The sequence below is a fragment of the Oncorhynchus clarkii genome, chromosome 23 (genome assembly GCF_045791955.1).
Source record: "Oncorhynchus clarkii lewisi isolate Uvic-CL-2024 chromosome 23, UVic_Ocla_1.0, whole genome shotgun sequence".
NCBI lineage: Eukaryota > Metazoa > Chordata > Actinopteri > Salmoniformes > Salmonidae > Oncorhynchus > Oncorhynchus clarkii.
The window spans coordinates 60,289,399-60,314,697 of record NC_092169.1 but is presented as its reverse complement, the minus strand read 5'-3'; the positions used below and the strand labels follow the sequence as shown (position 1 = coordinate 60,314,697).

General features: G+C 48.2%; 2 protein-coding genes across 2 annotated transcripts in view; both read right to left on the bottom strand.

The window, feature by feature from the left end:
• The window catches only part of LOC139381329 (rho GTPase-activating protein SYDE2-like), a 35,054-nt gene extending 33,046 nt beyond the window's left edge, over positions 1-2,008 (bottom strand). The window contains exon 1 of the mRNA XM_071124779.1: positions 1,751-2,008. Within this exon, the coding sequence (XP_070980880.1) occupies positions 1,751-2,008 (258 nt within the window). The remainder of the gene's footprint in view (positions 1-1,750) is intronic.
• Positions 2,009-8,505: 6,497 nt separating this feature from the next.
• The window catches only part of LOC139381763 (rho GTPase-activating protein SYDE1-like), a 52,675-nt gene continuing 35,881 nt past the window's right edge, over positions 8,506-25,299 (bottom strand). The window contains exons 3-10 of the mRNA XM_071125514.1: positions 24,989-25,288; positions 22,879-23,609; positions 22,123-22,354; positions 20,831-21,060; positions 20,235-20,361; positions 15,245-15,447; positions 11,171-11,444; positions 8,506-8,978 (exon numbers count right to left, since the gene is read on the bottom strand). Of these exons, the coding sequence (XP_070981615.1) occupies positions 8,506-8,978; positions 11,171-11,444; positions 15,245-15,447; positions 20,235-20,361; positions 20,831-21,060; positions 22,123-22,354; positions 22,879-23,609; positions 24,989-25,288 (2,570 nt within the window). The remainder of the gene's footprint in view (positions 8,979-11,170; positions 11,445-15,244; positions 15,448-20,234; positions 20,362-20,830; positions 21,061-22,122; positions 22,355-22,878; positions 23,610-24,988; positions 25,289-25,299) is intronic.

The window sequence follows — 25,299 nt, the reverse complement described above, 5'->3', positions numbered from 1 at the left end:
AAAAATAGTCTGTCGGAACTATAAGTCTCTATTGTCAGAACCCAGATCCTGAAATACAATGACCTGGTAATGGGGACGTGCTCTCCCCATAGTTAAGACCCCTCCAGGGTTTATCATAGCTGCTCCCCATAGTTAAGACCCCTCCAGGGTTTAACATAGCTGCTCCCCATAGTTAAGACCCCTCCAGGGTTTATCATAGCTGCTCCCCATAGTTAAGACCCCTCCAGGGTTTATCATAGCTGCTCCCCATAGTTAAGACCCCTCCAGGGTTTAATATAGCTGCTCCCCATAGTTAAGACCCCTCCAGGGTTTAACATAGCTGCTCCCCATAGTTAAGACCCCTCCAGGGTTTATCATAGCTGCTCCCCATAGTTAAGACCCCTCCAGGGTTTATCATAGCTGCTCCCCATAGTTAAGACCCCTCCAGGGTTTATCATAGCTGCTCCCCATAGTTAAGACCCCTCCAGGGTTTATCATAGCTGCTCCCCATAGTTAAGACCCCTCCAGGGTTTATCATAGCTGCTCCCCATAGTTAAGACCCCTCCAGGGTTTATCATAGCTGCTCCCTGTGGTCACTGCTATATTTGTTGTCTCTGTCTGGCAGGACCATAGGCAGGGAAGGAAGCCCTGCCCTTCATGTTTAATGAGATAGTCTATTAATGCATGTACGTCTCAGTAGTTCCAGCCTCAGGGCAACAGCACCAGGAACAGTGATACATGGTGGGAGGCAACCCGTCTGTAGAGAGACTCATTAATGCATGGTTCTATATTGAGGGGTAACAGTAGGTTGCCCCTGATATCTTGACAGGTCAGTGACAGATTATTAGCTACCTGGTCTGGGTATGAATTCTAGAGCAGACGAAGTGGACAAAGTCCATTTCATTATGTAAATACATGAACTTGGTTTATGTTGTAAAAAACAAAAACAAATTAGTATTGATCAATGCATCCCGTGCCAACCGAGGACCAAGGACATTGTCTGAGCCAACTCTGTATAACCCCTTAATAAGTCCTTAGTTATAATTAGCCTGTGGCATCCATTCTGTTCCCGCTTCGGGCCTGGAGGACATTCTGTGTTACCAGACATCTGTCGGCAGTTCTCATAAAACACACGCATCGAAAGGAATGGCAGCACAGGTCATTGCTATGCTGCCTGACTGCCTGGGAGGTATTGTTGTCTTGGCTGTCGTGTCTGCCTGGTGCGTTGCCCACATAGTGTCTCTCCCACTGTACTTGGTGTTGTTTTTCTAAGTAAAGTGATTATATTTTATGTGCCTTTTAATAGTGCTGTCATGTAAAAAAAACTAAACTTCCCATTAGGATGTGTTCTTGTTTTGACTCATTTGACTGTCAGGAAATACTTCCTCTGACCTCTGCCCTCTGACCTCTGCCCTCTGCCCTCACTTTGTAGGCCTAGAATTAAAAAGTTGTATTTTTTATTTTTTTAAGTGCAATATCTTAAATATTAATTATGAATAAATATTCATAACATGGTAAATAGGAGAGTTTATCAGCCCTTCTACTACTGCTGTGTTTTGACATTCAGTGACTTCCTCTGACCTCTGCCCTCTGCCCTCTCTGAGTAAATATTCATAACATGGTCAGTAGTAGAGTTGATCAGCCCTTCTACTACTGCTGTGTTTTGACATTCAGTGACTTCCTCTTCCTCTGCCTCACTTGACGACAGTAAAACATTTACACAATGTGGACATATGAATGAACAGACAAGACGAGTAATGAAGTTTCTAACCTTTCTCTGCTGTTTCTCCCAGGCGGGGTCCAGGAGCAGGTCTCTGTCCCACTCATCATCCTGGATGGTGTAGTCATTATTCTGCTGTTCCTGCATCTGCATCGTGTATCCATTATTATAGTCTACTGATGTCTGCATCGTGTATCCATTATTATAGTCTACAGATGTCTGCATCATCTGGCTCTGCATCGTCTGGTTCTGCATCGTCTGGTTCTGCATCGTCTGGGTCTGCATCGTCTGGTTCTGCATCTTCTGCATCATGAAGCTTTAGAACAACACACCTGACTACAGGACAACAGGTGGTGAACAGGAGACAAGACAACAACAAAAAACCTTTTGTGTGAGTTTCTTCTCCTGAAGTCACTGCTGCAGCTTGATCAGAAGATGTGTTGGGGGGGTTGGAGTCAGAAAGCTGATCAGTCAGTCAGTGTCCTCCCTCTCTCTCTCTCTCTCTCTCTGTGTCTGTCTCTCTCTCTCTCTCTCTCTCTCTGTGTCTGTCTCTCTCTCTCTCTCTCTCTCTGTCTCTCTCTCTCTGTGTCTGTCTCTCTCTCTCTCTGTCTCTCTCTCTCTGTCTCTCTCTCTCTGTGTCCGTCTCTCTCTCTGTCTCTCTCTCTCTCTGTCTCTCTCTCTTTCTCTCTCTCTCTCTCTGTCTCTCTCTCTCTCTCTCTCTTTCTCTCTCTCTCTCTCTCTGACTGTCTGTCTGTCCCTTGTTGTCCTTGGACTGCCCTGCAGCAGTTGTCCAGGCAGAGAATGTACCTACTAGTTATAGTTGGGTGTCGTGTGTCACAGTGACCAATAAGAAATTGTCATCCGTTGTGTGATCATTCAGAATGAGAGTCTATTACTGGTTACACCTAGTGTTGACTGTCTTCCTGAGACCATGGAGTTGAATCCAGTGCCTTCGGGAAAGTATTCAGACCCCGCTGACTCTTCCCACATTTTGGAACGTTACAGCCTTATTCTAAAATGGATTACGTAAAACAATATCCTCAGCAATCTACACACAATACCCCATAATGACATCACAATACCCCATAATGACATCACAATACCCCATAATGACATCACAATACCCCATAATGACATCACAATACCCCATAATGACATCACAATACCCCATAATGACATCACAATACCCTATAATGACAAAGCGAACACAGAACCTTCCACCAATTAGGCCTTTATGGTAGAGTGGCCAGACGGAAGCCACTCCTCAGTAAAAGGCACATGACAGCCATCTTGGAGTTTGCCAAAAGGCACCTAAAAGACTCTCAGACCATGAGAAACAAGATTCTCTGGTCTGATGAAACCAAGATTGAACTCTTTGGCCTGAAAGCAAAGCGTCACGTCTGGAGGAAACCTGGCACCATCTACGGTGAAGCATGGTGGTGGCAGCATCATGCTGTGGGGATGTTTTTCAGCAGCAGGGACTGGGAGACTAGTCAGGATCGAGGGAAAGATGAAACGGAGCAAAGTACAGAGAGATCCTTGATGAAAACCTGCTCCAGAACTCTCAGGACCTCAGACTGGGGTGAAGGTTCACCTTACAACAGGACAACGACCCTAAGCACACAGCCAAGACAACGCAGGAGTGGCTTCGGGACAAGTCTCTGAATGTCCTTGAGTAGCCCATTAGTAACTTGGTCAAAAATAATAGCACCGATTGACCTAAAGGTGACGCTGTTAGAAGCAGTCTCGCTTAAACCCTCATATTCGCCATCCTGTTTGACCTAGAGACTTGAAACTTTGGCACGTAGGTTCTTCCTTCATGGTGAACAAATGTGCATCAAAGGCCCATAAAGTCCATCAGGATAGATCTTGGAAATTTATGGAAAAGCTTTGAAAAACGCTCTTCTCATGAACCATGAATTACACATAATTAGCACGGTACGTAGTCCCATGGAAAATCTCTTAACTTAGTTTGAGAAAAGCTAAGGCATTTAGTTAAGTGATATGAGTTATTGATAAATTATTGCCCACACCAGGGCAATAAGAACCGATGGACATGGGACCGATGACCTTTAAACCTTTATGCCTTCAGGAAGTATTCCCCGTTACGTTGTGTTACAGCTTGACGTTTGTTTACAGTAGATGGCTGCATTCAAAGTGTGCCACGCTACACCACTAGATGGCACCATATCACACCAGGGCAATAGGAACCGATGGACGTGGGACCGATGACATTTAAAACCTTCAGGAAGTATTCCCCATTACGTTGTGTTACAGCTTGACGTTTGATTACAGTAGATGGCTGCATTCAAAGTTGACCATCCATCTTGACACAACTGTGGGAATCCCTGGAGTCAACATGGGCCCAGCATCCCTGTGGAACGCCTTCCACACCTTGTAGAGTCAACATGGCCCAGCATCTCTGTGGAACGCCTTCCACACCTTGTAGAGTCAACATGGCCCAGCATCTCTGTGGAACGCTTTCAACACCTTGTAGAGTCAACATGGGCCAGCATCCCTGTGGAACGCCTTCAACACCTTGTAGAGTCAACATGGGCCAGCATCCCTGTGGAACGCCTTCAACACCTTGTAGAGTCAACGTGGGCCAGCATCTCTGTGGAACGCTTTCAAGACCTTGTAGAGTCAACATGGGGCCAGCATCTCTGTGGAACGCTTTCAACACCTTGTAGAGTCAACATGGGCCAGCATCCCTGTGGAACGCCTTCAACACCTTGTAGAGTCAACATGGGCCCAGCATCTCTGTGGAACGCTTTCCACACCTTGTAGAGTCAACATGGGCCAGCATCCCTGTGGAACGCTTTCAACACCTTGTAGAGTCTATGCCCCTATGCCCCCACGATTTGAGGCTGTTCTAAGGGCAAAAATGGGTGCCGTTCGATATTAGGAGGCGTATTTATAATTGTCCTAGCCTACCTCTTTCAGGAAATAAATTAAATGCAGTATTAGCCTTATATTTATTTAATGAATGATGTGTTATGCATCAGCTTCTAACTTACAGCCTCTGTTTCCTGTGTATTATACACCTGCGCTCTGCTGGCCTGTTAAACAACGCTCCTCTTAGAGTCCAAGGAAAAGATAGACTAGAATAGCTCCTCTTAGAGTCCAAGGAAAAGATAGACTAGAACAGCTCCTCTTAGCAGTTCCCCATGATGATAAAACAACTCCTAGTGGATGGATCCACTACAGATCCACTACAGAGGGCAGCAGTTCCCCATGATGATACAACAACTTCTAGTGGATAGATCCATTACAGAGGGCAGCAGTTCCCCATGATGATAAAACAACTCCTAGTGTATGGATCCACTACAGAGGGCAGCAGTTCCCCATGATGATACAACAACTCCTAGTGGATGGATCCACTACAGATCCACTACAGAGGGCAGCAGTTCCCCATGATGATACAACAACTCCTAGTGTATGGATCCACTACAGAGGGCAGCAGTTCCCCATGATGATACAACAACTCCTAGTGGATGGATCCACTACAGATCCACTACAGAGGGCAGCAGTTCCCCATGATGATACAACAACTCCTAGTGTATGGATCCACTACAGAGGGCAGCAGTTCCCCATGATGATAAAACGACTCCTAGTGGATGGATCCACTACAGATCCACTACAGAGGGCAGCAGTTCCCCATGATGATACAACAACTCCTAGTGGATAGATCCATTACAGAGGGCAGCAGTTCCCCATGATGATAAAACAACTCCTAGTGTATGGATCCACTACTACTAGGCCTCTATGAGAAAGAGATACTGTAGAGGCAGATGTGGTCATGTAAAAGCTGCTATGGAAAACTCCTCACCCAGAACAAGTTCCTCCTGTGGACGGGAAGAAGACCAGCTTCAAACTCATCCGTAACTATAACACTGTGCTTTATTGTTTTTGGTTTGATAACACTGTATGACATACGATACTGCCCGGTTGTAACAAGAATAGTGTGTTTTAACACATGGGTTACGATATGCATAGGACATCAACAACATGTAAGTGCTCATTGTAGATGTGCAATACCATGTATTACTGTTTATACAATAAACAGCACAAATACTAAAAACAAAACAGGAAGTTGTAACATTTTTTTTGGAGCCAACTTCCTCTGTAATATGGCTGTTGCATTCCTTCCGTGGCTTCAATAAAATTACAACTTATAAAAAATATGATTGTACCGACGCAGAAATATCACAATAACATGGCTGTTTACAGCAACGATGCATAGCAGAGTAACCAGCAAATTATTACAAAATAATACAAAACATAACACGTTATTACAAAATAATACAAGTATTACGATATTGTTACTTAGTACAGAAGTGCAAGACAGTTTTATGAGTCGTTGGTGTCTTGTAATTCAGCTGAAAGACAGTTTTATGAGTCGTTGGTGTCTTGTAATTCAGCTGAAAGGCAGTTTTATGAGTCGTTGGTGTCTTGTAATTCAGCTGAAAGGCAGTTTTATGAGTCGTTGGTGTCTTGTAATTCAGCTGAAAGACAGTTTTATGAGTCGTTGGTGTCTTGTAATTCAGCTGAAAGACAGTTTTATGAGTCGTTGGTGTCTTGTAATTCAGCTGAAAGACAGTTTTATGAGTCGTTGGTGTGTGTGTGTCTTGTAATTCAGCTTAAAGGCTTGTGCTCGTGTCTAAATCCAACTCAGTTCATTAATTCACAATCAGGTCTCAAGATCAACCTGGAATCTGATTAACAGACATATTAATACTTGAACTAAGATATATTTTTTGACATGTCATCAAATTTAATTGAATATACAGTACCGGTCGAAAGTTTAGACACACCTACTCATTCAAGGGTTCTAGAACACCTACTCATTCAAGGGTTCTAGAACACCTACTCATTCAAGGGTTCTAGAACACCTACTCATTCAAGGGTTCTAGAACACCTACTCATTCAAGGGTTCTAGAACACCTACTCATTCAAGGGTTCTAGAACACCTACTCATTCAAGGGTTTTTCTTTATTTAGAAGAGACTTGCTTGAGCCAAGAAACACGACATTGGACCGTTGGATATCTGTCCTTTGGTCTGGAGTCCTAATTTGAGATTTTTGGTTCCAACCGTGTTTGTGAAACGCAGAGTAGGTGAACGGATGCATGTGTGGTTCCCACCGTGAAGCATGGAGGAGGAGGTGGTGTGATGGCGTGGGGGTGCTTTGCTGGTGACACTGTCTGTAATTGGTTTAGAATTCAAGGCATTCAGCAGTGATACGCCATCCCATCAGGTTTGCGCTGAGTGGAACTATAATTTGTTTTTCAACAGGACAATGACCCAACACACCTCCAGGCTGTGTAAGGGCTATTTGACCAAGAAGGAGAGTGATGGAGAGCTGCATCAGATGACCTGGCCTCCACAATCACCCGACCTCAACCCAATTTAGATGGTTTGGGATGAGTTGGACCGCAGAGTGAAGGAAAAGCAGCCAACAAGTGATCAGCATATGTTTGAACTCCTTCAAGACTGTTGGAAAAGCATTCCAGGTGAAGCTGGTTGAGAGAATGCCAAGAGTGTGCGAAGCTGTCATCAAGGCAAAGGGTGGCTACTTTGAAGAATCTCAAATATAAAAAATAGTTTGATTTGTTTAACACTTTTTTGGTTACTACATGATTCCATATGTGTTATTTCATAGTGTTGATGTCTTCACTATTATTCTACAATGTAGAAAATAGTAAAAATAAAGAAAAACCCTTGAATGAGTAGGTGTGTCCAAACTTTTGACTGGTACTGTACATTTTCAATGCATTATTTTATCAAAAATTATTAAAGATCTCTCCTTCACCCTTCACTGGAATTTAGAGAATAAATAATTGGAATTACATCAACAAATCCTTCTAAAAAATAGACCTTAAATGGACTTCTATGGGAAAAATAAATAAATACACATGACTGACAACATAACAGAGTCTGACAGGCGTTGCAGCCTTACATGGCATTAGAATCTAGGATTTTACAAACAATGAATTGTCAAGAACTTCACTGGTCCATGTCTCTACAAATAAGGTGTCCTTGTGTGATCAAAGACGATAATGTTGTCACTTGTTTGTAGAAGAACCAGCATTCGGAATGAGGAAACACCAGAAATGAAGCTTTTTAAACACATTGGAACAGTTAAATACACTTCAACATTACTGAAGCAAATACCACATTGCTTGTCGTCTTTCTTTGGTAATTTCCTAATAAAGAATTTCCTGACCTTCAATAATACTATCCGTCTCTCTCCTCTTCTCCTCCCCCCTCCCCTTCCCCCTCTTCTCCCCTCTTCTCTCCTCCCCTCCTCTTCTCCTCTCCCCTCCTCCTCCCTTCCTCTCCTCTTCTCCTCCCTCCTCTCCTCCCTCCCCTCTCCACTCCTCTCCTCTCCTCCCTCCTCACCTCTCCCCTCCTCCTCTCCTCCCTCCTCCTCCCTCCTCTCCTCCCTCTCCCTCTCAGAGACAGATGTTTATCTGTTTGGACAGCTCTCTCTCCTCTCCTCCCTCCTCTCTCCTCTCCTCCCTCCTCTCTCCTCTCCACTCCTCCCTCCTCTCCCCCTCTCCCTCTCAGAGACAGATGTTTATCTGTTTGGACAGCTCTCTCTCCTCTCCTCTCCTCCCTCCTCTCCCCTCCTCCTCTACTCTCCTCTCCTCCCTCCTCTACTCTCCTCCTTTCCTCCCTCCTCCCTCCTCTCCTTCCTCTCCCTCTCAGAGACAGATGTTTATCTGTTTGGACAGCTCTCTCCTCTCCTCCTCTCCTCTCCTCACTCCTCCCTCCTCCCTCCTACCTCCTCTCCTCCCTCTCCCTCTCAGAGACAGATGTTTATCTGTTTGGACAGCTCTCTCTCCAGGTCTGATATCAGCGTATCAAAATCTTTGAGACTCAGTCTGCAGGTAAACGGGGCGTCAAAGTCCAGAACTAAGTCGTCTACGTACTGAGTCCACTCCACCTTCTTCACCTCCCTCTCTTCCTCCTCTTCCTCACTGTCGCTCCCTGCCACCTCGTCGTAGTCCGCATCGCCTCCGGACAGGAAGTCCCGCCCACACACGCTCCAGTCGCCAGCATACCGGTTACAGGGCGGGCTCTCCAGTCGGCCCCGTCCACGTCGCGACACCACGCCCACTTCGTCCCCCGGCAGAGGCAGCGACAGGCCACGCTGGCAGCGCCGAGGCAGGGGGTTCTGGGGCATGGGGCTGGGAGGGGAAGGAGGCACGTCTGAACTGGAGGAGGGCTGGAGGAGGGTAGGAGGGTCGGGGTTGTCTGTCACTCTGTCTGTAGGAACTAAAGGAGTGAAGAAGCAAAGAGAGGAAAGGTTTCAAAACCCAGAGATGATGATGTTCTAAACATTCTCACTTAGGGCTGTACTCACTTTTGTTGCCAGCGGTTTAGACATGAATGGCTGTGTGTTGACTTATGTTGAGGGGACAGCAAATTCACACTGTTATACAAGCTGTACACTCACTACTTTACATTGTAGCAAAGTGTAATTTCTTCAGTGTTGTCACATGAAAAGATATACTCAAATATTTACAAAAAATGTGAGGGCTGTACTCACTTTTGTGATATACTGTATATATATATATATACTAAAGTATGTGGACGCCCCTTCAAATTATTGGATTCGGCTATTTCAGTCACACCCGTTGCTGACAGGTGTATAAAATCGAGCACACAGCCATGCAATCTCCATAGACAAACATCTCCATCATTTCAATTTTAATGAGAATGTTTTATTTTTTATTGAACCTTTATTTAACTTGTCAGTTAAGAACAAATTCTTATTTACAATGACGGCCATACGAAGCCCTATGTTCCAACATCTAGTGGAAAGCCTTCCCAGAGTTTGGCCAAACTCTAACCCGGACGACGCTGGGCCAATTGGGTGCCGCCCTATGGGGACTCCCAATCACAGCAGGTTGTGATACAGCCTGGAATCAAACCAGGGTCTGTAGTGACACCTCTTGCACTGAGATGCAGTGCCTTAGACCGCTGTGCCACTCGGGAGGCCCCAAGAGTCAGGGTGCCACTTTTCCAACAAGTCAGTTGGTCAAATTTCTGAGCTGCCCTGGTCAACTGTAAGTGCTGTTATTGTGAAGTGGAAACGTCTAGGAGCAACAACGGCTCAGCAGCGAAGTGGTAGGCCACATAAGCTCACGGAACGGGACCGCCGGGTGCTGTAGTGTGTAGCATGTAAAAAATTATCTGTCCTCGGTTGCAACACTCACTACCGAGTTCCAAACTGATTCCCGCAGCAATGTTCCAACATCTAGTGGAAAGCCTTCCCAGAAGAGTGGAGGCTGTTATAGCAGCAATGTTCCAACATCTAGTGGAAAGCCTTCCCAGAAGAGTGGAGGCTGTTATAGCAGCAATGTTCCAACATCTAGTGGAAAGCCTTCCCAGAAGAGTGGAGGCTGTTATAGCAGCAATGTTCCAACATCTAGTGGAAAGCCTTCCCAGAAGAGTGGAGGCTGTTATAGCAGCAATGTTCCAACATCTAGTGGAAAGCCTTCCCAGAAGACTGGAGGCTGTTATAGCAGCAATGTTCCAACATCTAGTGGAAAGCCTTCCCAGAAGAGTGGAGGCTGTTATAGCAGTAATGTTCCAACATCTAGTGGAAAACCTTCCCAGAAGAGTGGAGGCTGTTATAGCAGCAATGTTCCAACATCTAGTGAAAAGCCTTCCCAGAAGAGTGGAGGCTGTTATAGCAGCAATGTTCCTACATCTAGTGGAAAACCTTCCCAGAAGAGTGGAGGCTGTTATAGCAGCAATGTTCCAACATCTAGTGGAAAACCTTCCCAGAAGAGTGGAGGCTGTTATAGCAGCAATGTTCCAACATCTAGAGAAAGCCTTCCCAGAAGAGTGGAGGCTGTTATAGCAGCAATGTTCCAACATCTAGTGGAAAACCTTCCCAGAAAAGTGGAGGCTGTTATAGCAGCAATGTTCCAACATCTAGTGGAAAACCTTCCCAGAAGAGTGGAGGCTGTTATAGCAGCAATGTTCCAACATCTAGTGGAAATCCACAACAGGTTTTAATCCATTTTATATTAAATAAACTAGCTTTAAAAAAAAAATTTGTACTCTTCTTTCTTTGTCATTATGGGGTATTGTGATGTCATTATGGGGTATTGTGATGTCATTATGGGGTATTGTGATGTCATTATGGGGTATTGTGATGTCATTATGGGGTATTGTGATGTCATTATGGGGTATTGTGATGTCATTATGGGGTATTGTGTGTAGATTGACGAGGGGGAAAAAAACAATTTAATAGATTTTAGAATAAGGCTGTAACGTAACAACATGTGGGAAAAAGTCAAGGGGTCTGAATACTTTCCAAAGGCCCTGAATAGTACAGTATCGCTAGGAAACGGGAAGACTGGTTGAAACGACGTAACAAAGATATTTCTCTGGTTGTAGTGAGGTCATATCGGACCTTGGGAATGTCGGCCCACTCTGTCCCAACAGACACTTACTGGGCCAGAGCTGCAACAGGTAATGCAAGGCCTCAATGTGTCTCTTGAAGTCCACAGCACTGGCGATCTCCTCGCTGTGAGAAAAACTCCGTCCGCCCCTTCCACAGCTCCCCCCGCGCCCGCCCTGTCCTGGTGAAGTGGGTCTCCAGGACTCCTGGGTGGGGGTCAGGAGCACCGGGCCGAAACACACAGCCAGGTTCTGACAGTTCATTCGGTTACAGTCACTGTAGGAGGCAACAAGGCTCAGATGGTCCAGGAGCAGCGAGAGGGTGGCCTGGGGAGAGGAGAGAGAGAAGAGGGTTAGACAGGGAGGACTGGAGGAGGGACAGGGAGGACTGGAGAGAGGGGAGAGAGAAGAGGGTTAGACAGGGAGGACTGGAGAGAAAGAGAAGAGGGTTAGACAGGGAGGACTGGAGAGAAAGAGAAGAGGGTTAGACAGGGAGGACTGGAGAGAGGGGAGAGAGAAGAGGGTTAGACAGGGAGGACTGGAGAGAGAGAGAAGAGGGTTAGACAGGGAGGACTGGAGAGAAAGAGAAGAGGGTTAGACAGGGAGGACTGGAGAGAGGGGAGAGAGAAGAGGGTTAGACAGGGAGGACTGGAGAGAGGGGAGAGAGAAGAGGGTTAGACAGGGAGGACTGGAGAGAGGGGAGAGAGAAGAGGGTTAGACAGGGAGGACTGGAGAGAGAGAGAAGAGGGTTAGACAGGGAGGACTTCTCTCTACCTACCTAACCCTACCTAACCCTACCGAACCCTACCTAACCCTACCTAACCCTACCTAACCCTACCTTACCCTACCAAACACACTGTGAACCCTACCTAACCCTCTGTGAACCCTTCCTAGCCCTACCTAACACACTGTGAACCCTACCTAACCCTACCTAACTCTACCTAACCCTACCCAACCCTACCTAACCCTACCTAACCCTATCTAACCCTACCTAACCCTACCTAACCCTATCTAACCCTACCTAACCCTACCTAACACACTGTGAACCCTACCAAACACACTGTGAACCCTACCTAACCCTACCTAACACACTGTGAACCCTACCTAACCCTACCTATCCCTATCTAACCCACTGTGAACCCTACCAAACACACTGTGAACCCTACCTAACCCTATCTAACCCTACCTAACCCTATCTAACCCACTGTGAACCCTACCTGACCCTACCTAACCCCATCTAACCCTATCTAACCCTATCTAACCGCCTGTGAACTCTATCTAACCCTATCTAACCCTACCTAACCCTACCTAACCCTATCTAACCCTATCTAAGCCTACCTAACCCTTTCTAACCCTATCTAACCCTACCTAACCCTACCTAACCCTCTATAACCCTACCTAACCCTGCCTAACCCACTGTGAACCCTATTTAACCCTACCTAACCCTACCTAAACCTACCTAACCCTATCTAACCCTACCTAACCATATCTAACCCTACCTAACCCTATCTAACCCTCTGTGAACCCTACCAAACACACTGTGAACCCTACCGAACTCTACCTAACTCTACCTAACACACTGTGAACCCTACCTAACCCTTTATAACCCTATCTAACCCTATCTAACACACTGTGAACCCTACCTAACCCTACCTAACCCTATCTAACCCTACCTAACCCTATCTAACACACTGTGAACCCTACCTAACCCTATCTAACCCTATCTAACCCTACCTAACCCTATCTAACCCTACCTAACCCTATCTAACCCTACCTAACCCTATCTAACCCTACCTAACCCTATCTAACACACTGTGAACCCTACCTAACCCTATCTAACCCTATCTAACCCTACCTAACCCTATCTAACCCTACCTAACCCTATCTAACCTTACCTAACCCTATCTAACCCTACCTAACCCTACCTAACCCTCTGAACCAAGGATTGATCACCACAAACCACAAAAGTGGAGACAAATTTGACCCCAATAACTACCGTGGGATATGCGTCAACAGTAACCTTGGGAAAATCCTCTGCATTATCATTAACAGCAGACTCGTACATTTCCTCAGTGAAAACAATGTACTGAGCAAATGTCAAATATTCACCCTCCAAAAATTACCGTACGTCAGACCACGTATTCACCCTGCACAAATTACCATACGTCAGACCACGTATTCACCCTGCACAAATTACCATACGTCAGACCACGTATTCACCCTGCACAAATTACCATACGTCAGACCACGTATTCACCCTGCACAAATTACCATACGTCAGACCACGTATTCACCCTGCACAAATTACCGTACAACAGACCATGTATTCACCCTGCACACCCTAATTGACAAACAAACCAAAACAAAGGCAAAGTCTTTTCATGTTTTGTTGATTTAAAAAAAGCTTTCGACTCAATTTGGCATGAGGGTCTGCTATACAAATTGATGGAAATTGGTATTGGGGGAAAAACATACGACATTATAAAATCCATGTACACAACAAGTGTGCGGTAAAAATTGGCAAACAACACAAACATTTAATCCCACAGGTCCGTGGGGTGAGACAGGGATGCAGCTTAAGCTCCACCCTCTTCAATATATATATTGGCAAGGCACTACAACAGTCTGCAGCACCCGGCCTCAACCTACTAGGATCTGAAGTCAAATGTCTACTGTTTGCTGATGATCTGCTCCTTCTGTCACCAACCAAGGAGGGCCTACAGCAGCACCTAGATCTTCTGCACAGATTCTGTCAGACCTGGGCCCTGACAGTAAATCTGAGTAAGACCAAAATAATGGTGTTCCAAAAAAGGCCCAGTCGCCAGGATCACAAATACAAATTCCATCTAGACACTGTTGCCCTTGAGCACATTAACTATACATACCTCGGCCTAAACATCAGCGCCACAGGTAACTTCCACAAAGCTGTGAACAATCTGAGAGACAAGGCATGAAGGGCCTTCTATGCCATCAAAAGGAACATATAATCTAACTTACCAACTAGGATCTGGCTGAAAATACTTGAATCAGTCATAGAGCCCATTGCCCTTTATGGTTGTGAGGTCTGGGGTCCGCTCACCAACCAAGAATTCACAAAATGGAACAAACACCAAATTGAGATTCTGCATGCAGAATTCTGCAAAAATATCCTCTGTGTACAACGTAGAACACCAAATAATGCATGCAGAGCAGAATTAGGCCGATACCTGCTAATTATCAAAATCCAGAAAAGAGCCGTTAAATTCTACAACCACCTAAAAGGAAGTGATTCCCAAACCTTCCTTAACAAAGCCATCACCTACAGAGAGATGAACCTGGAGAAGAGTCCACTAAGCAAGCTGGTCCTGGGGCTCTGTTCACAAACACAAACACACCCACAGAGCCTCAGGACAGCAAAAACAATTAGACCCAAACAAATCATGAGAAAACAAAAAGATAATTACTTGACACATTGGAAAGAATTAATTAAAAAAACAGAGCAAACTAGAATGCTATTTGGCCCTAAACAGAGAGTACACAGCGGCAGAATACCTGACCACTGTGACGGACCCAAACTTAAGGAATTTGAGAGAGAGATACAGAGAGACAGACAGAGAGAGAGACAGACTGACTGACAGAGAGACAGACAGAGAGACAGACAGACAGAGAGACAGAGAGAGAGACAGACTGACTGACAGAGAGACAGAGAGAGAGAGAGACAGACTGACTGACAGAGAGACAGACAGAGAGACAGACAGACAGAGAGACAGAGAGAGAGAGAGACAGACTGACTGACAGAGAGACAGACAGAGAGACAGACAGACAGAGAGACAGAGAGAGAGACAGACTGACTGACAGAGAGACAGAGAGAGAGAGACACAGAGAGAGACAGACTGACTGACAGAGAGACATGTACCCACCCTCTCTGGTTCAGGCAGAGAGATACAGAGAGAGACACAGAGAGAGACAGACAGAGAGCGACCCAGAGACAAACAGAGAGAGATACTGAGAGAGACATGTACCCACCCTCTCTGGTTCAGGCAGAGAGATGCAGAAAGAGAGGCAGAGAGACAGACAGAGAGAGAGACCCAGAGACAAACAGAGAGAGATACTGAGAGAGACAGACAGAGAGAGAGACATGTACCCACCCTCTCTGGTTCAGGCAGACATTGCAGTAGGGCCACGGTGCTCTGAGAGCGCTGTACGTCTCCCTCGCTCCTGCCAGGAGAGGAGGTTCCAGGGGAGGAGCGAGAAGGAGGAGGTCTCAGAGACATGGCCTCCAAAACCACCTCGTACAAGGTCCTGGTGATAAGGGAGGACGGCAGCTCACGTAGGTAGTCCTTCAGAATGCCTGAACATAAACATCACAAGGAAGGAATGAAAACAAAAGGTTTAACTACGACCAAACCCCAAACCCTCCTACTGCTTCCTTTTTACTAGGATCAGTTACATTTGGTCAAATATATTTGTACAGCTTCATCTAAGGCAGGTATGTTTTATAAGTTGGTATGAGCCGTGTCGGGGGAAGCTACTCTGGAAATGGAGTTTACCAACCTACCAAATAACTTCACACTGGAAGAAGCTACGCTACACACACCCCTTTAAGACAAAATACAATTCACTGAGACTACATTTGACCTTTGAACAAGCAGTTCACTACATCCAAAACTACCTTGTGTAAAATGATCCGTACAGTATGTAAATACGACGTGTCATAGACTACACATGGCAAGAACAGATCCCTTCGGGGTCACAAAAAGTATTCAGACCCCCTTTGACTTTTTCCACATTTTGTTACATTACAGCCTTATTCTAAAATGGATTAAATTGTTTCCTCATCAATATACACATAATACACCATAATGAAAAAGCAAAAACAGGTTTTTAAATAAAAAAATGTGCAAATGTATTAAAAATAAAAACAGAAATACCTTATTTACATAAATATTCAGACCCTTTGCTATGAGACTCGAAATTGAGTTCAGCTGTATCCTGTTTCCATTGATCATCCTTGAGATGTTTCTACAACTTGATTGGAGTCCAACTGTGGTAAATTCTTTTGATTGGACATTATTTGGAAATGTACACACCTGTCTATTTATTTAAAAAAAAATATATATATATATACGTGGTTCTGTCCTGGAGCTGTTCTTGTCTCATTAACGTTCTGTATTAGGCCATGTTTCATGTTTTGTGTGGGGATCCTAAAAAAAGGCATCGAAAGGTTTCTCAGACCTCAGCGAAACAAGATTCTCTGGTCTGATGAAACCAAGATTGAACTCTTTGGCCTGAATGCCAAGCATCACGTCTGAAGGAAACCTGGCACCATCGCTACGGTGAAGCATGGTGGTGGCAGCATCTTGCTGTGGGAATGTTTTTTAGTGGCAGGGACTGGGAGACTAGTCAGGATCGAGGGAAAGATGAACGGAGCAAAGTACAGAGAGATCATTGATGAAAACCTGCTCCAGAGCACTCAGAACCTCAGACTGGGGAGAAGGGGACTGACCTGTGATGACGTTGATGCTGATAGAGACTGGTGTAGGGGGATAGGGGACTGACCTGTGATGACGTTGATGCTGATAGAGACTGGTGTAGGGGGACAGGGGACAGACCTGTGATGACGTTGATGCTGATAGAGACTGGTGTAGGGGGACAGGGGACTGACCTGTGATGACGTTGATGCTGATAGAGACTGGTGTAGGGGGACAGGGGACTGACCTGTGATGACGTTGATGCTGATAGAGACTGGTGTAGGGGGATAGGGGACTGACCTGTGATGACGTTGATGCTGATAGAGACTGGTGTAGGGGGATAGGGGACTGACCTGTGATGACGTTGATGCTGATAGAGACTGGTGTAGGGGGATAGGGGACAGACCTGTGATGACGTTGATGTCAGGATAGAGACTGGGGACAGGGGACTGACCTGTGATGACGTTGATGCTGATAGAGACTGGTGTAGGGGGACAGGGGACTGACCTGTGATGACGTTGATGCTGATAGAGACTGGTGTAGGGGGATAGGGGACTGACCTGTGATGACGTTGATGCTGATAGAGACTGGTGTAAGGGGATAGGGGACTGACCTGTGATGACGTTGATGCTGATAGAGACTGGTGTAGGGGGATAGGGGACTGACCTGTGATGACGTTGATGCTGATAGAGACTGGTGTAGGGGGACAGGGGACTGACCTGTGATGACGTTGATGCTGATAGAGACTGGTGTAGGGGGACAGGGGACTGACCTGTGATGACGTTGATGCTGATAGAGACTGGTGTAGGGGGATAGGGGACTGACCTGTGATGACGTTGATGCTGATAGAGACTGGTGTAGGGGGATAGGGGACTGTGATGTTGTTGATGTCAGGATAGAGACTGGTGTAGGGGGATAGGGGACTGACCTGTGATGACGTTGATGCTGATAGAGACTGGTGTAGGGGGACAGGGGACTGACCTGTGATGACGTTGATGCTGATAGAGACTGGTGTAGGGGGACAGGGTACTGACCTGTGATGACGTTGATGTCAGGATAGAGACTGGTGTAGGGGGATAGGGGACTGACCTGTGATGACGTTGATGTCAGGATAGAGACTGGTGTAGGGGGATAGGGGACTGACCTGTGATGACGTTGATGCTGATAGAGACTGGTGTAGGGGGACAGGGGACTGACCTGTGATGACGTTGATGCTGATAGAGACTGGTGTAGGGGGATAGGGGACTGACCTGTGATGACGTTGATGCTGATAGAGACTGGTGTAGGGGGATAGGGGACTGTGATGTTGTTGATGTCAGGATAGAGACTGGTGTAGGGGGACAGGGGACTGACCTGTGATGACGTTGATGCTGATAGAGACTGGTGTAGGGGGATAGGGGACTGACCTGTGATGACGTTGATGCTGATAGAGACCGGTGTAGGGGGATAGGGGACAGACCTGTGATGACGTTGATGCTGATAGAGACTGGTGTAGGGGGACAGGGGACTGACCTGTGATGACGTTGATGTCAGGATAGAGACTGGTGTAGGGGGACAGGGGACTGACCTGTGATGACGTTGATGCTGATAGAGACTGGTGTAGGGGGATAGGGGACTGACCTGTGATGACGTTGATGTCAGGATAGAGACTGGTGTAGGGGGATAGGGGACAGGGGACTGTGATGACGTTGATGCTGATAGAGACTGGTGTAGGGGGATAGGGGACTGACCTGTGATGACGTTGATGTCAGGATAGAGACTGGTGTAGGGGGATAGGGGACAGGGGACTGTGATGACGTTGATGTTGATAGAGACTGGTGTAGGGGGACAGGGGACTGACCTGTGATGACGTTGATGCTGATAGAGACTGGTGTAGGGGGATAGGGGACAGGGGACTGACCTGTGATGACGTTGATGTCAGGATAGAGACTGGTGTAGGGGGATAGGGGACTGACCTGTGATGACGTTGATGCTGATAGAGACTGGTGTAGGGGGATAGGGGACAGACCTGTGATGACGTTGATGCTGATAGAGACTGGTGTAGGGGGATAGGGGACTGTGATGACGTTGATGTCAGGATAGAGACTGGTGTAGGGGGATAGGGGACTGACCTGTGATGACGTTGATGTCAGGATAGAGACTGGTGTAGGGGGATAGGGGACTGTGATGACGTTGATGTCAGGATAGAGACTGGTGTAGGGGGATAGGGGACTGACCTGTGATGACGTTGATGCTGATAGAGACTGGTGTAGGGGGACAGGGGACTGACCTGTGATGACGTTGATGCTGATAGAGACTGGTGTAGGGGGACAGGGGACTGACCTGTGATGACGTTGATGTCAGGATAGAGACTGGTGTAGGGTGACAGGGGACTGACCTGTGATGACGTTGATGCTGATAGAGACTGGTGTAGGGGGACAGGGGACTGACCTGTGATGACGTTGATGCTGATAGAGACTGGTGTAGGGGGACAGGGGACTAACCTGTGATGACGTTGATGCTGATAGAGACTGGTGTAGGGGGACAGGGGACTGACCTGTGATGACGTTGATGCTGATAGAGACTGGTGTAGGGGGATAGGGGACTGACCTGTGATGACGTTGATGCTGATAGAGACTGGTGTAGGGGGATAGGGGACTGACCTGTGATGACGTTGATGCTGATAGAGACTGGTGTAGGGGGACAGGGGACTGACCTGTGATGACGTTGATGTCAGGATAGAGACCGGTGTAGGGGGATAGGGGACAGACCTGTGATGACGTTGATGTCAGAATAGAGACTGGTGTAGGGGGATAGGGGACAGACCTGTGATGACGTTGATGTCAGGATAGAGACTGGGGACAGGGGACTGACCTGTGATGACGTTGATGCTGATAGAGACTGGTGTAGGGGGACAGGGGACAGACCTGTGATGACGTTGATGTCAGGATAGAGACTGGTGTAGGGGGACAGGGGACTGTGATGACGTTGAGGTCAGGATAGAGACTGGGGACAGGGGACTGACCTGTGATGACGTTGATGTCAGAATAGAGACTGGTGTAGGGGGATAGGGGACTGACCTGTGATGACGTTGAGGTCAGAATAGAGACTGGTGTAGGGGGACAGGGGACAGACCTGTGATGACGTTGATGTCAGGATAGAGACCGGTGTAGGGGGATAGGGGACAGACCTGTGATGACGTTGATGTCAGAATAGAGACTGGTGTAGGGGGATAGGGGACTGACCTGTGATGACGTTGAGGTCAGAATAGAGACTGGTGTAGGGGGATAGGGGACAGACCTGTGATGACGTTGATGTCAGGATAGAGACTGGGGACAGGGGACTGACCTGTGATGACGTTGATGCTGATAGAGACTGGTGTAGGGGGACAGGGGACAGACCTGTGATGACGTTGATGTCAGGATAGAGACTGGTGTAGGGGGACAGGGGACTGTGATGACGTTGAGGTCAGGATAGAGACTGGGGACAGGGGACTGACCTGTGATGACGTTGAGGTCAGGATAGAGACTGGGGACAGGGGACTGTGATGACGTTGAGGTCAGGATAGAGACTGGGGACAGGGGACTGTGATGACGTTGAGGTCAGGATAGAGACTGGTGTAGGGGGACAGGGGACAGACCTGTGATGACGTTGAGGTCAGGATAGAGACTGGGGACAGGGGACTGACCTGTGATGACGTTGATGTCAGGATAAACCTCTTCATTCAGGCTGACAGCAGCACTGTCCCTCTCAAACGCGTCTCTCAGTTCCTTCTTCACTGCAGCTGAACCACACAGACGGTACAGACCCACCACCTGCAGACAGACAGACAGACAGACCAGAGTATTACCTACAGACAGGCAGGCAGGCAGACAGACAGACAGACCAGAGTATTACCTACAGACAGACAGACAGACAGACAGACAGACAGACAGACAGACCAGAGTATTACCTACAGACAGACAGACAGACCAGAGTATTACCTACAGACAGACAGACAGACCAGAGTATTACCTACAGACAGACAGACAGACCAGAGTATTACCTACAGACAGACAGACAGACAGACAGACAGACAGACAGACAGACAGACAGACAGACAGGCAGACAGGCAGGCAGGCAGGCAGACAGACAGACAGACAGACAGACAGACAGGTGAGGTTGTTGTCCTGTGTAGGAAACAGTGTAAATGAGGTGGGGGTTGTTGTCCTGTGTAGGAAACAGTGTAAATGAGGTGGGGGTTGTTGTCCTGTGTATGAAACAGTGTGCTGTAAATTAACTAACCCTCAGTCCTCTCTTCTGGATCTCAGCCACACTCTTCTGTATGAGCAGAGGAACGGGGGCAGCGGTGTTCTCCTTGTCCACCAGGTGGCGCAGCTCCACTCCAAACACCATGGGGGGGTTGAGGTGGCAGGGTCGGGGGTCTGGGGGCTCCCACTGCTCCAGCAGGGTCAGCTTCACGTACAGTAGACCCCTGGGCTCTAATCTAACGCATATCTGCTGAGACCGAGAGGCTGGGGAAGGAGAGGGACACAAGAGATAGCAGAAGGGGAAGGAGAGGAACACAAGAGATAGCAGAAGGGGAAGGAGAGGGACAGCAGAAGGGGAAGGAGAGGGACACAAGAGATAGCAGAAGGGGAAGGAGAGGGACACAAGAGATAGCAGAAGGGGAAGGAGAGGGACAGCAGGAGGGGAAGGAGAGGGACAGAAGAGATAGCAGAAGGGGAAGGAGAGGGACACAAGAGATAGCAGAAGGGGAAGGAGAGGGTCAGAAGAGATAGCAGAAGGGGAAGGAGAGGAACAGAAGAGATAGCAGAAGGGGAAGGAGAGGGACACAAGAGATAGCAGAAGGGAAAGGAGAGGGACAGCAGGAGGGGAAGGAGAGGGACAGAAGAGATAGCAGAAGGGGAAGGAGAGGGACACAAGAGATAGCAGAAGGGGAAGGAGAGGGACACAAGAGATAGCAGAAGGGGAAGGAGAGGGACACAAGAGATAGCAGAAGGGGAAGGAGAGGGACAGCAGGAGGGGAAGGAGAGGGACAGAAGAGATAGCAGAAGGGGAAGGAGAGGGACACAAGAGATAGCAGATGGGAAAGGAGAGGGACAGAAGAGATAGCAGAAGGGGAAGGAGAGGGACAGAAGGGGAAGGAGAGGGACAGCAGGAGGGGAAGGAGAGGGACAGAAGAGATAGCAGAAGGGGAAGGAGAGGGACACAAGAGATAGCAGAAGGGGAAGGAGAGGGACAGAAGTGATAGCAGAAAGGGAAGGAGAGGGACAGAAGAGATAGCAGAAGGGGAAGGAGAGGGACAGAAGGGGAAGGAGAGGGACAGAAGGAGGGGAATGAACAAGAGAAGGACAAACACAGTCGATTGACAGAGTGATTCCAAAAGAAGATCAGGAACTAAGGTTAGCTAAGATGCCTTCAGACAAAATAAAGTCCACTGGTATGGAAACCCCTTCTGCTGCTTCCCTCACAGTGCCAAGCATCAGTGAAGTGGATGGTACAATAACAACAGCGAGACATAGAACTGCATCTACTACGTTCATATGAACTTTTAACTCTCTGGTTGCTCCTACCTTTGAACAGAGGGGGTATGGACACAGCCCCCAGACAGCAGACCCTGTTCCTGGTCGCTGCTGTGGAGTCGCTGCCCTTCATGGTGGTAGTCTCAGCCCCGGGGTAAGGGGTGAGCACCACCAGTTTCAGCAGCCTGGCCCTCTCCAGCTCCAGGTTAAAGGTGTGGTTGAGGGGCAGAGAGCCCCCCCTGGAGGTTAGCAGGCCGGTACGGGCCCTGGTTACACCATCCACCTGATGAACACAATGGAAAATAAGTTGCACTGTTTGGTGTTATTCTCAATGATACTAAATACAATGTAGACAGGCAGACAGGCAGACAGACAGACAGACAGGCAGACAGACAGACAGACAGACAGACAGACAGGCAGGCAGGCAGGCAGGCAGGCAGGCAGACAGACAGACAGACAGGCAGGCAGAGAAAGAGACAGACAGACAGACAGACAGACAGACAGACAGACAGAGAAAGAGACAGACAGACAGACAGACAGACAGACAGGCAGGCAGACAGGCAGACAGACAGGCAGACAGACAGACAGACAGGCAGGCAGACAGGCAGACAGACAGGCAGACAGGCAGACAGACAGGCAGACAGACAGACAGGCAGACAGACAGGCAGGCAGACAGGCAGGCAGGCAGGCAGGCAGGCAGACAGACAGACAGGCAGGCAGAGAAAGAGACAGACAGACAGACAGACAGACAGACAGAGAAAGAGACAGACAGACAGGCAGACAGACAGACACTTTATTAAAAATCACCTGGATGGCACAGAACACCTCCTTACTGGTGTCCTGTTTAGGGGCCCTCAGCAGTTTCTCCACACCAACGAGATGCACCGTAAGCAGGCCGGAGACGCGCTGGGCGCACCGTGGCTGGTCCGACAAGTTGTAGACTCTGAACGAGCTCAGGTCAGAGGTCATGGTCACTCCCTCCTGGCTGGAGTGGTGGGTGGAGCGGGGTGGTGGAAGAGGGGGGTTGTGGGCCGAGGAGGGTCCCCCTGGTCCACCCTGTTTGGGCAGCAGCTCAGGTGAGTCTCCGTCGCTCAGGTAGCCCCCCTTACTGGCGGCAGAGGAACGTCCCCTGGAGGAGCGTCGTTGTGGTCTCGCCGGGGCCGAAGTGTCCAGGTGGTACCTGCTGATCACCTCGTTGGACTGCTCCTTACGGATGTCTGGGGGTGATGTCCCCTCTCCACCTCCGTCCCCTCCTCCTCGGCCCGTCCCCTCCTTCCCGTGGCGATGGGAGCGCGAGGAGCGCAGGCTGAGTTTACGGCGGAGTTCGGGGAGTTTCTTCATCTTCATGGAAAGGGATTTCCGGACCATTCCTGGGGATTTGATCCTGTCCATCATGCTGCTGGCCACGCCCCCTTTCTTCTGGGCCCCGGGGCTGTCTGAGGGGACTGACACACCTCCTCCGGAGCTGGAAACACCCACTTCTCCACCTGCAACCCCGAAAGACTGCAGTTCCTCACTCTGGATCTGTTGAATTACATCTGAGATGGATGGAGAGAGGAGAGATGATAGAGAGTGGAGAGATGATGGAGAGAGGAGAGATGATAGAGAGTGGAGATATGATAGAGAGTGGAGAGATGATGGAGAGAGGAGAGATGATAGAGAGTGGAGAGATGATAGAGAGTGGAGAGATGATGGAGAGAGGAGAGATGATGGAGAGAGGAAGAGATGATGGAGAGAGGAGAGATGATGGAGAGAGGAGAGATGATAGAGAGAGGAGAGGGGTGGAGAGAGGAGAGATGATGGAGAGAGGAGAGATGATGGAGAGTGGATATGAATGGAGAGAGGAGAGATGATGGAGAGAGGAGAGGGATGGAGAGAGGAGAGGGGTGGAGGGGGGAGAGATGATGGAGAGAGGAGAGGGGTGGAGGGGGGAAAGGGGTGGAGGGGGGAGAGATGATGGAGAGAGGAGAGGGGTGGAGGGGGGAGAGGGATGGAGGGGGGAGAGGGATGGAGGGAAGAGAGGGATGGAGAGAGGAGAGAGAAGGAGAGAGGAGAGAGAAGGAGAGAGGAGAGGGATGGAGAGAGGAGAGGGATGGAGAGAGGAGAGAGAATGAGAGAGGAGGGGAATGGAGAGAGGAGGGGAATGGAGAGAGGAGAGATGATGGAGAGAGGAGGGGAATGGAGAGAGCAGGGGAATGGAGAGAGGAGGGGAATGGAGAGAGGAGGGGAATGGAGAGAGGAGGGGAATGGAGAGAGCAGGGGAATGGAGAGAGGAGGGGAATGGAGAGAGCAGGGGAATGGAGAGAGGAGAGGGATGGAGAGAGGAGGGGAGAGGAGAGGGATGGAGAGAGGAGAGAGAAGGAGAGAAGAGAGGAGAAAGATGTCATATATCAACAGTATTAATCTTTAGGTGACTACAGTAGTTATCTGTAGGTGACTACACTACCTTCATGTAGCTACAGTAGTTATCTGTAGGTGACTACACTACCTTCATGTAGCTACAGTAGTTATCTGTAGGTGACTACAGTAGTTATCTGTAGGTGACTACAGTAGTTATCTGTAGGTGACTACAGTAGTTATCTAATGGTGACTACAGTAGTTATCTGTAGGTGACTACAGTAGTTATCTGTAGGTGACTACAGTAGTTATCTGTAGGTGACTACAGTAGTTATCTAATGGTGACTACAGTAGTTATCTGTAGGTGACTACAGTAGTTATCTGTAGGTGACTACAGTAGTTATCTGTAGGTGACTAAAGTACCTTCATGTAGCTACAGTAGTTATCTGTAGGTGACTACAGTAGTTATCTGTAGGTGACTACAGTAGTTATCTGTAGGTGACTACAGTAGTTATCTGTAGGTGACTACAGTACCTGTATCATATGAATCATGTGGCTACAGTAGCTTGTATGTACTTACCTGGGCTGTCTCCGTCTCTGTCTCTCCTACTGCAGGCTGAGCTGTCTAATGTGATGGCTTTGGTCTGATGGGCGCTGTCTGGGCTGGAGCCACCTGAAGGGCACTGGTTCTGGGTGGCATGACGCTCTAAACGGGAGGCCCCTCCTCCTCCACCGGTGCCAGGGCTCACCACCATCCCTGCCCGCCGCTGGCTCCTCATCTGGGGATCCCTCGACGTCTCTGACAGCCCCTCTGTCTCCCTCCTCCTCCAGGGGTTCTCACTGTCTAACCTAACTCCACCTCCTCCTCCTCCTCCACCTCCTCCCCCTCCT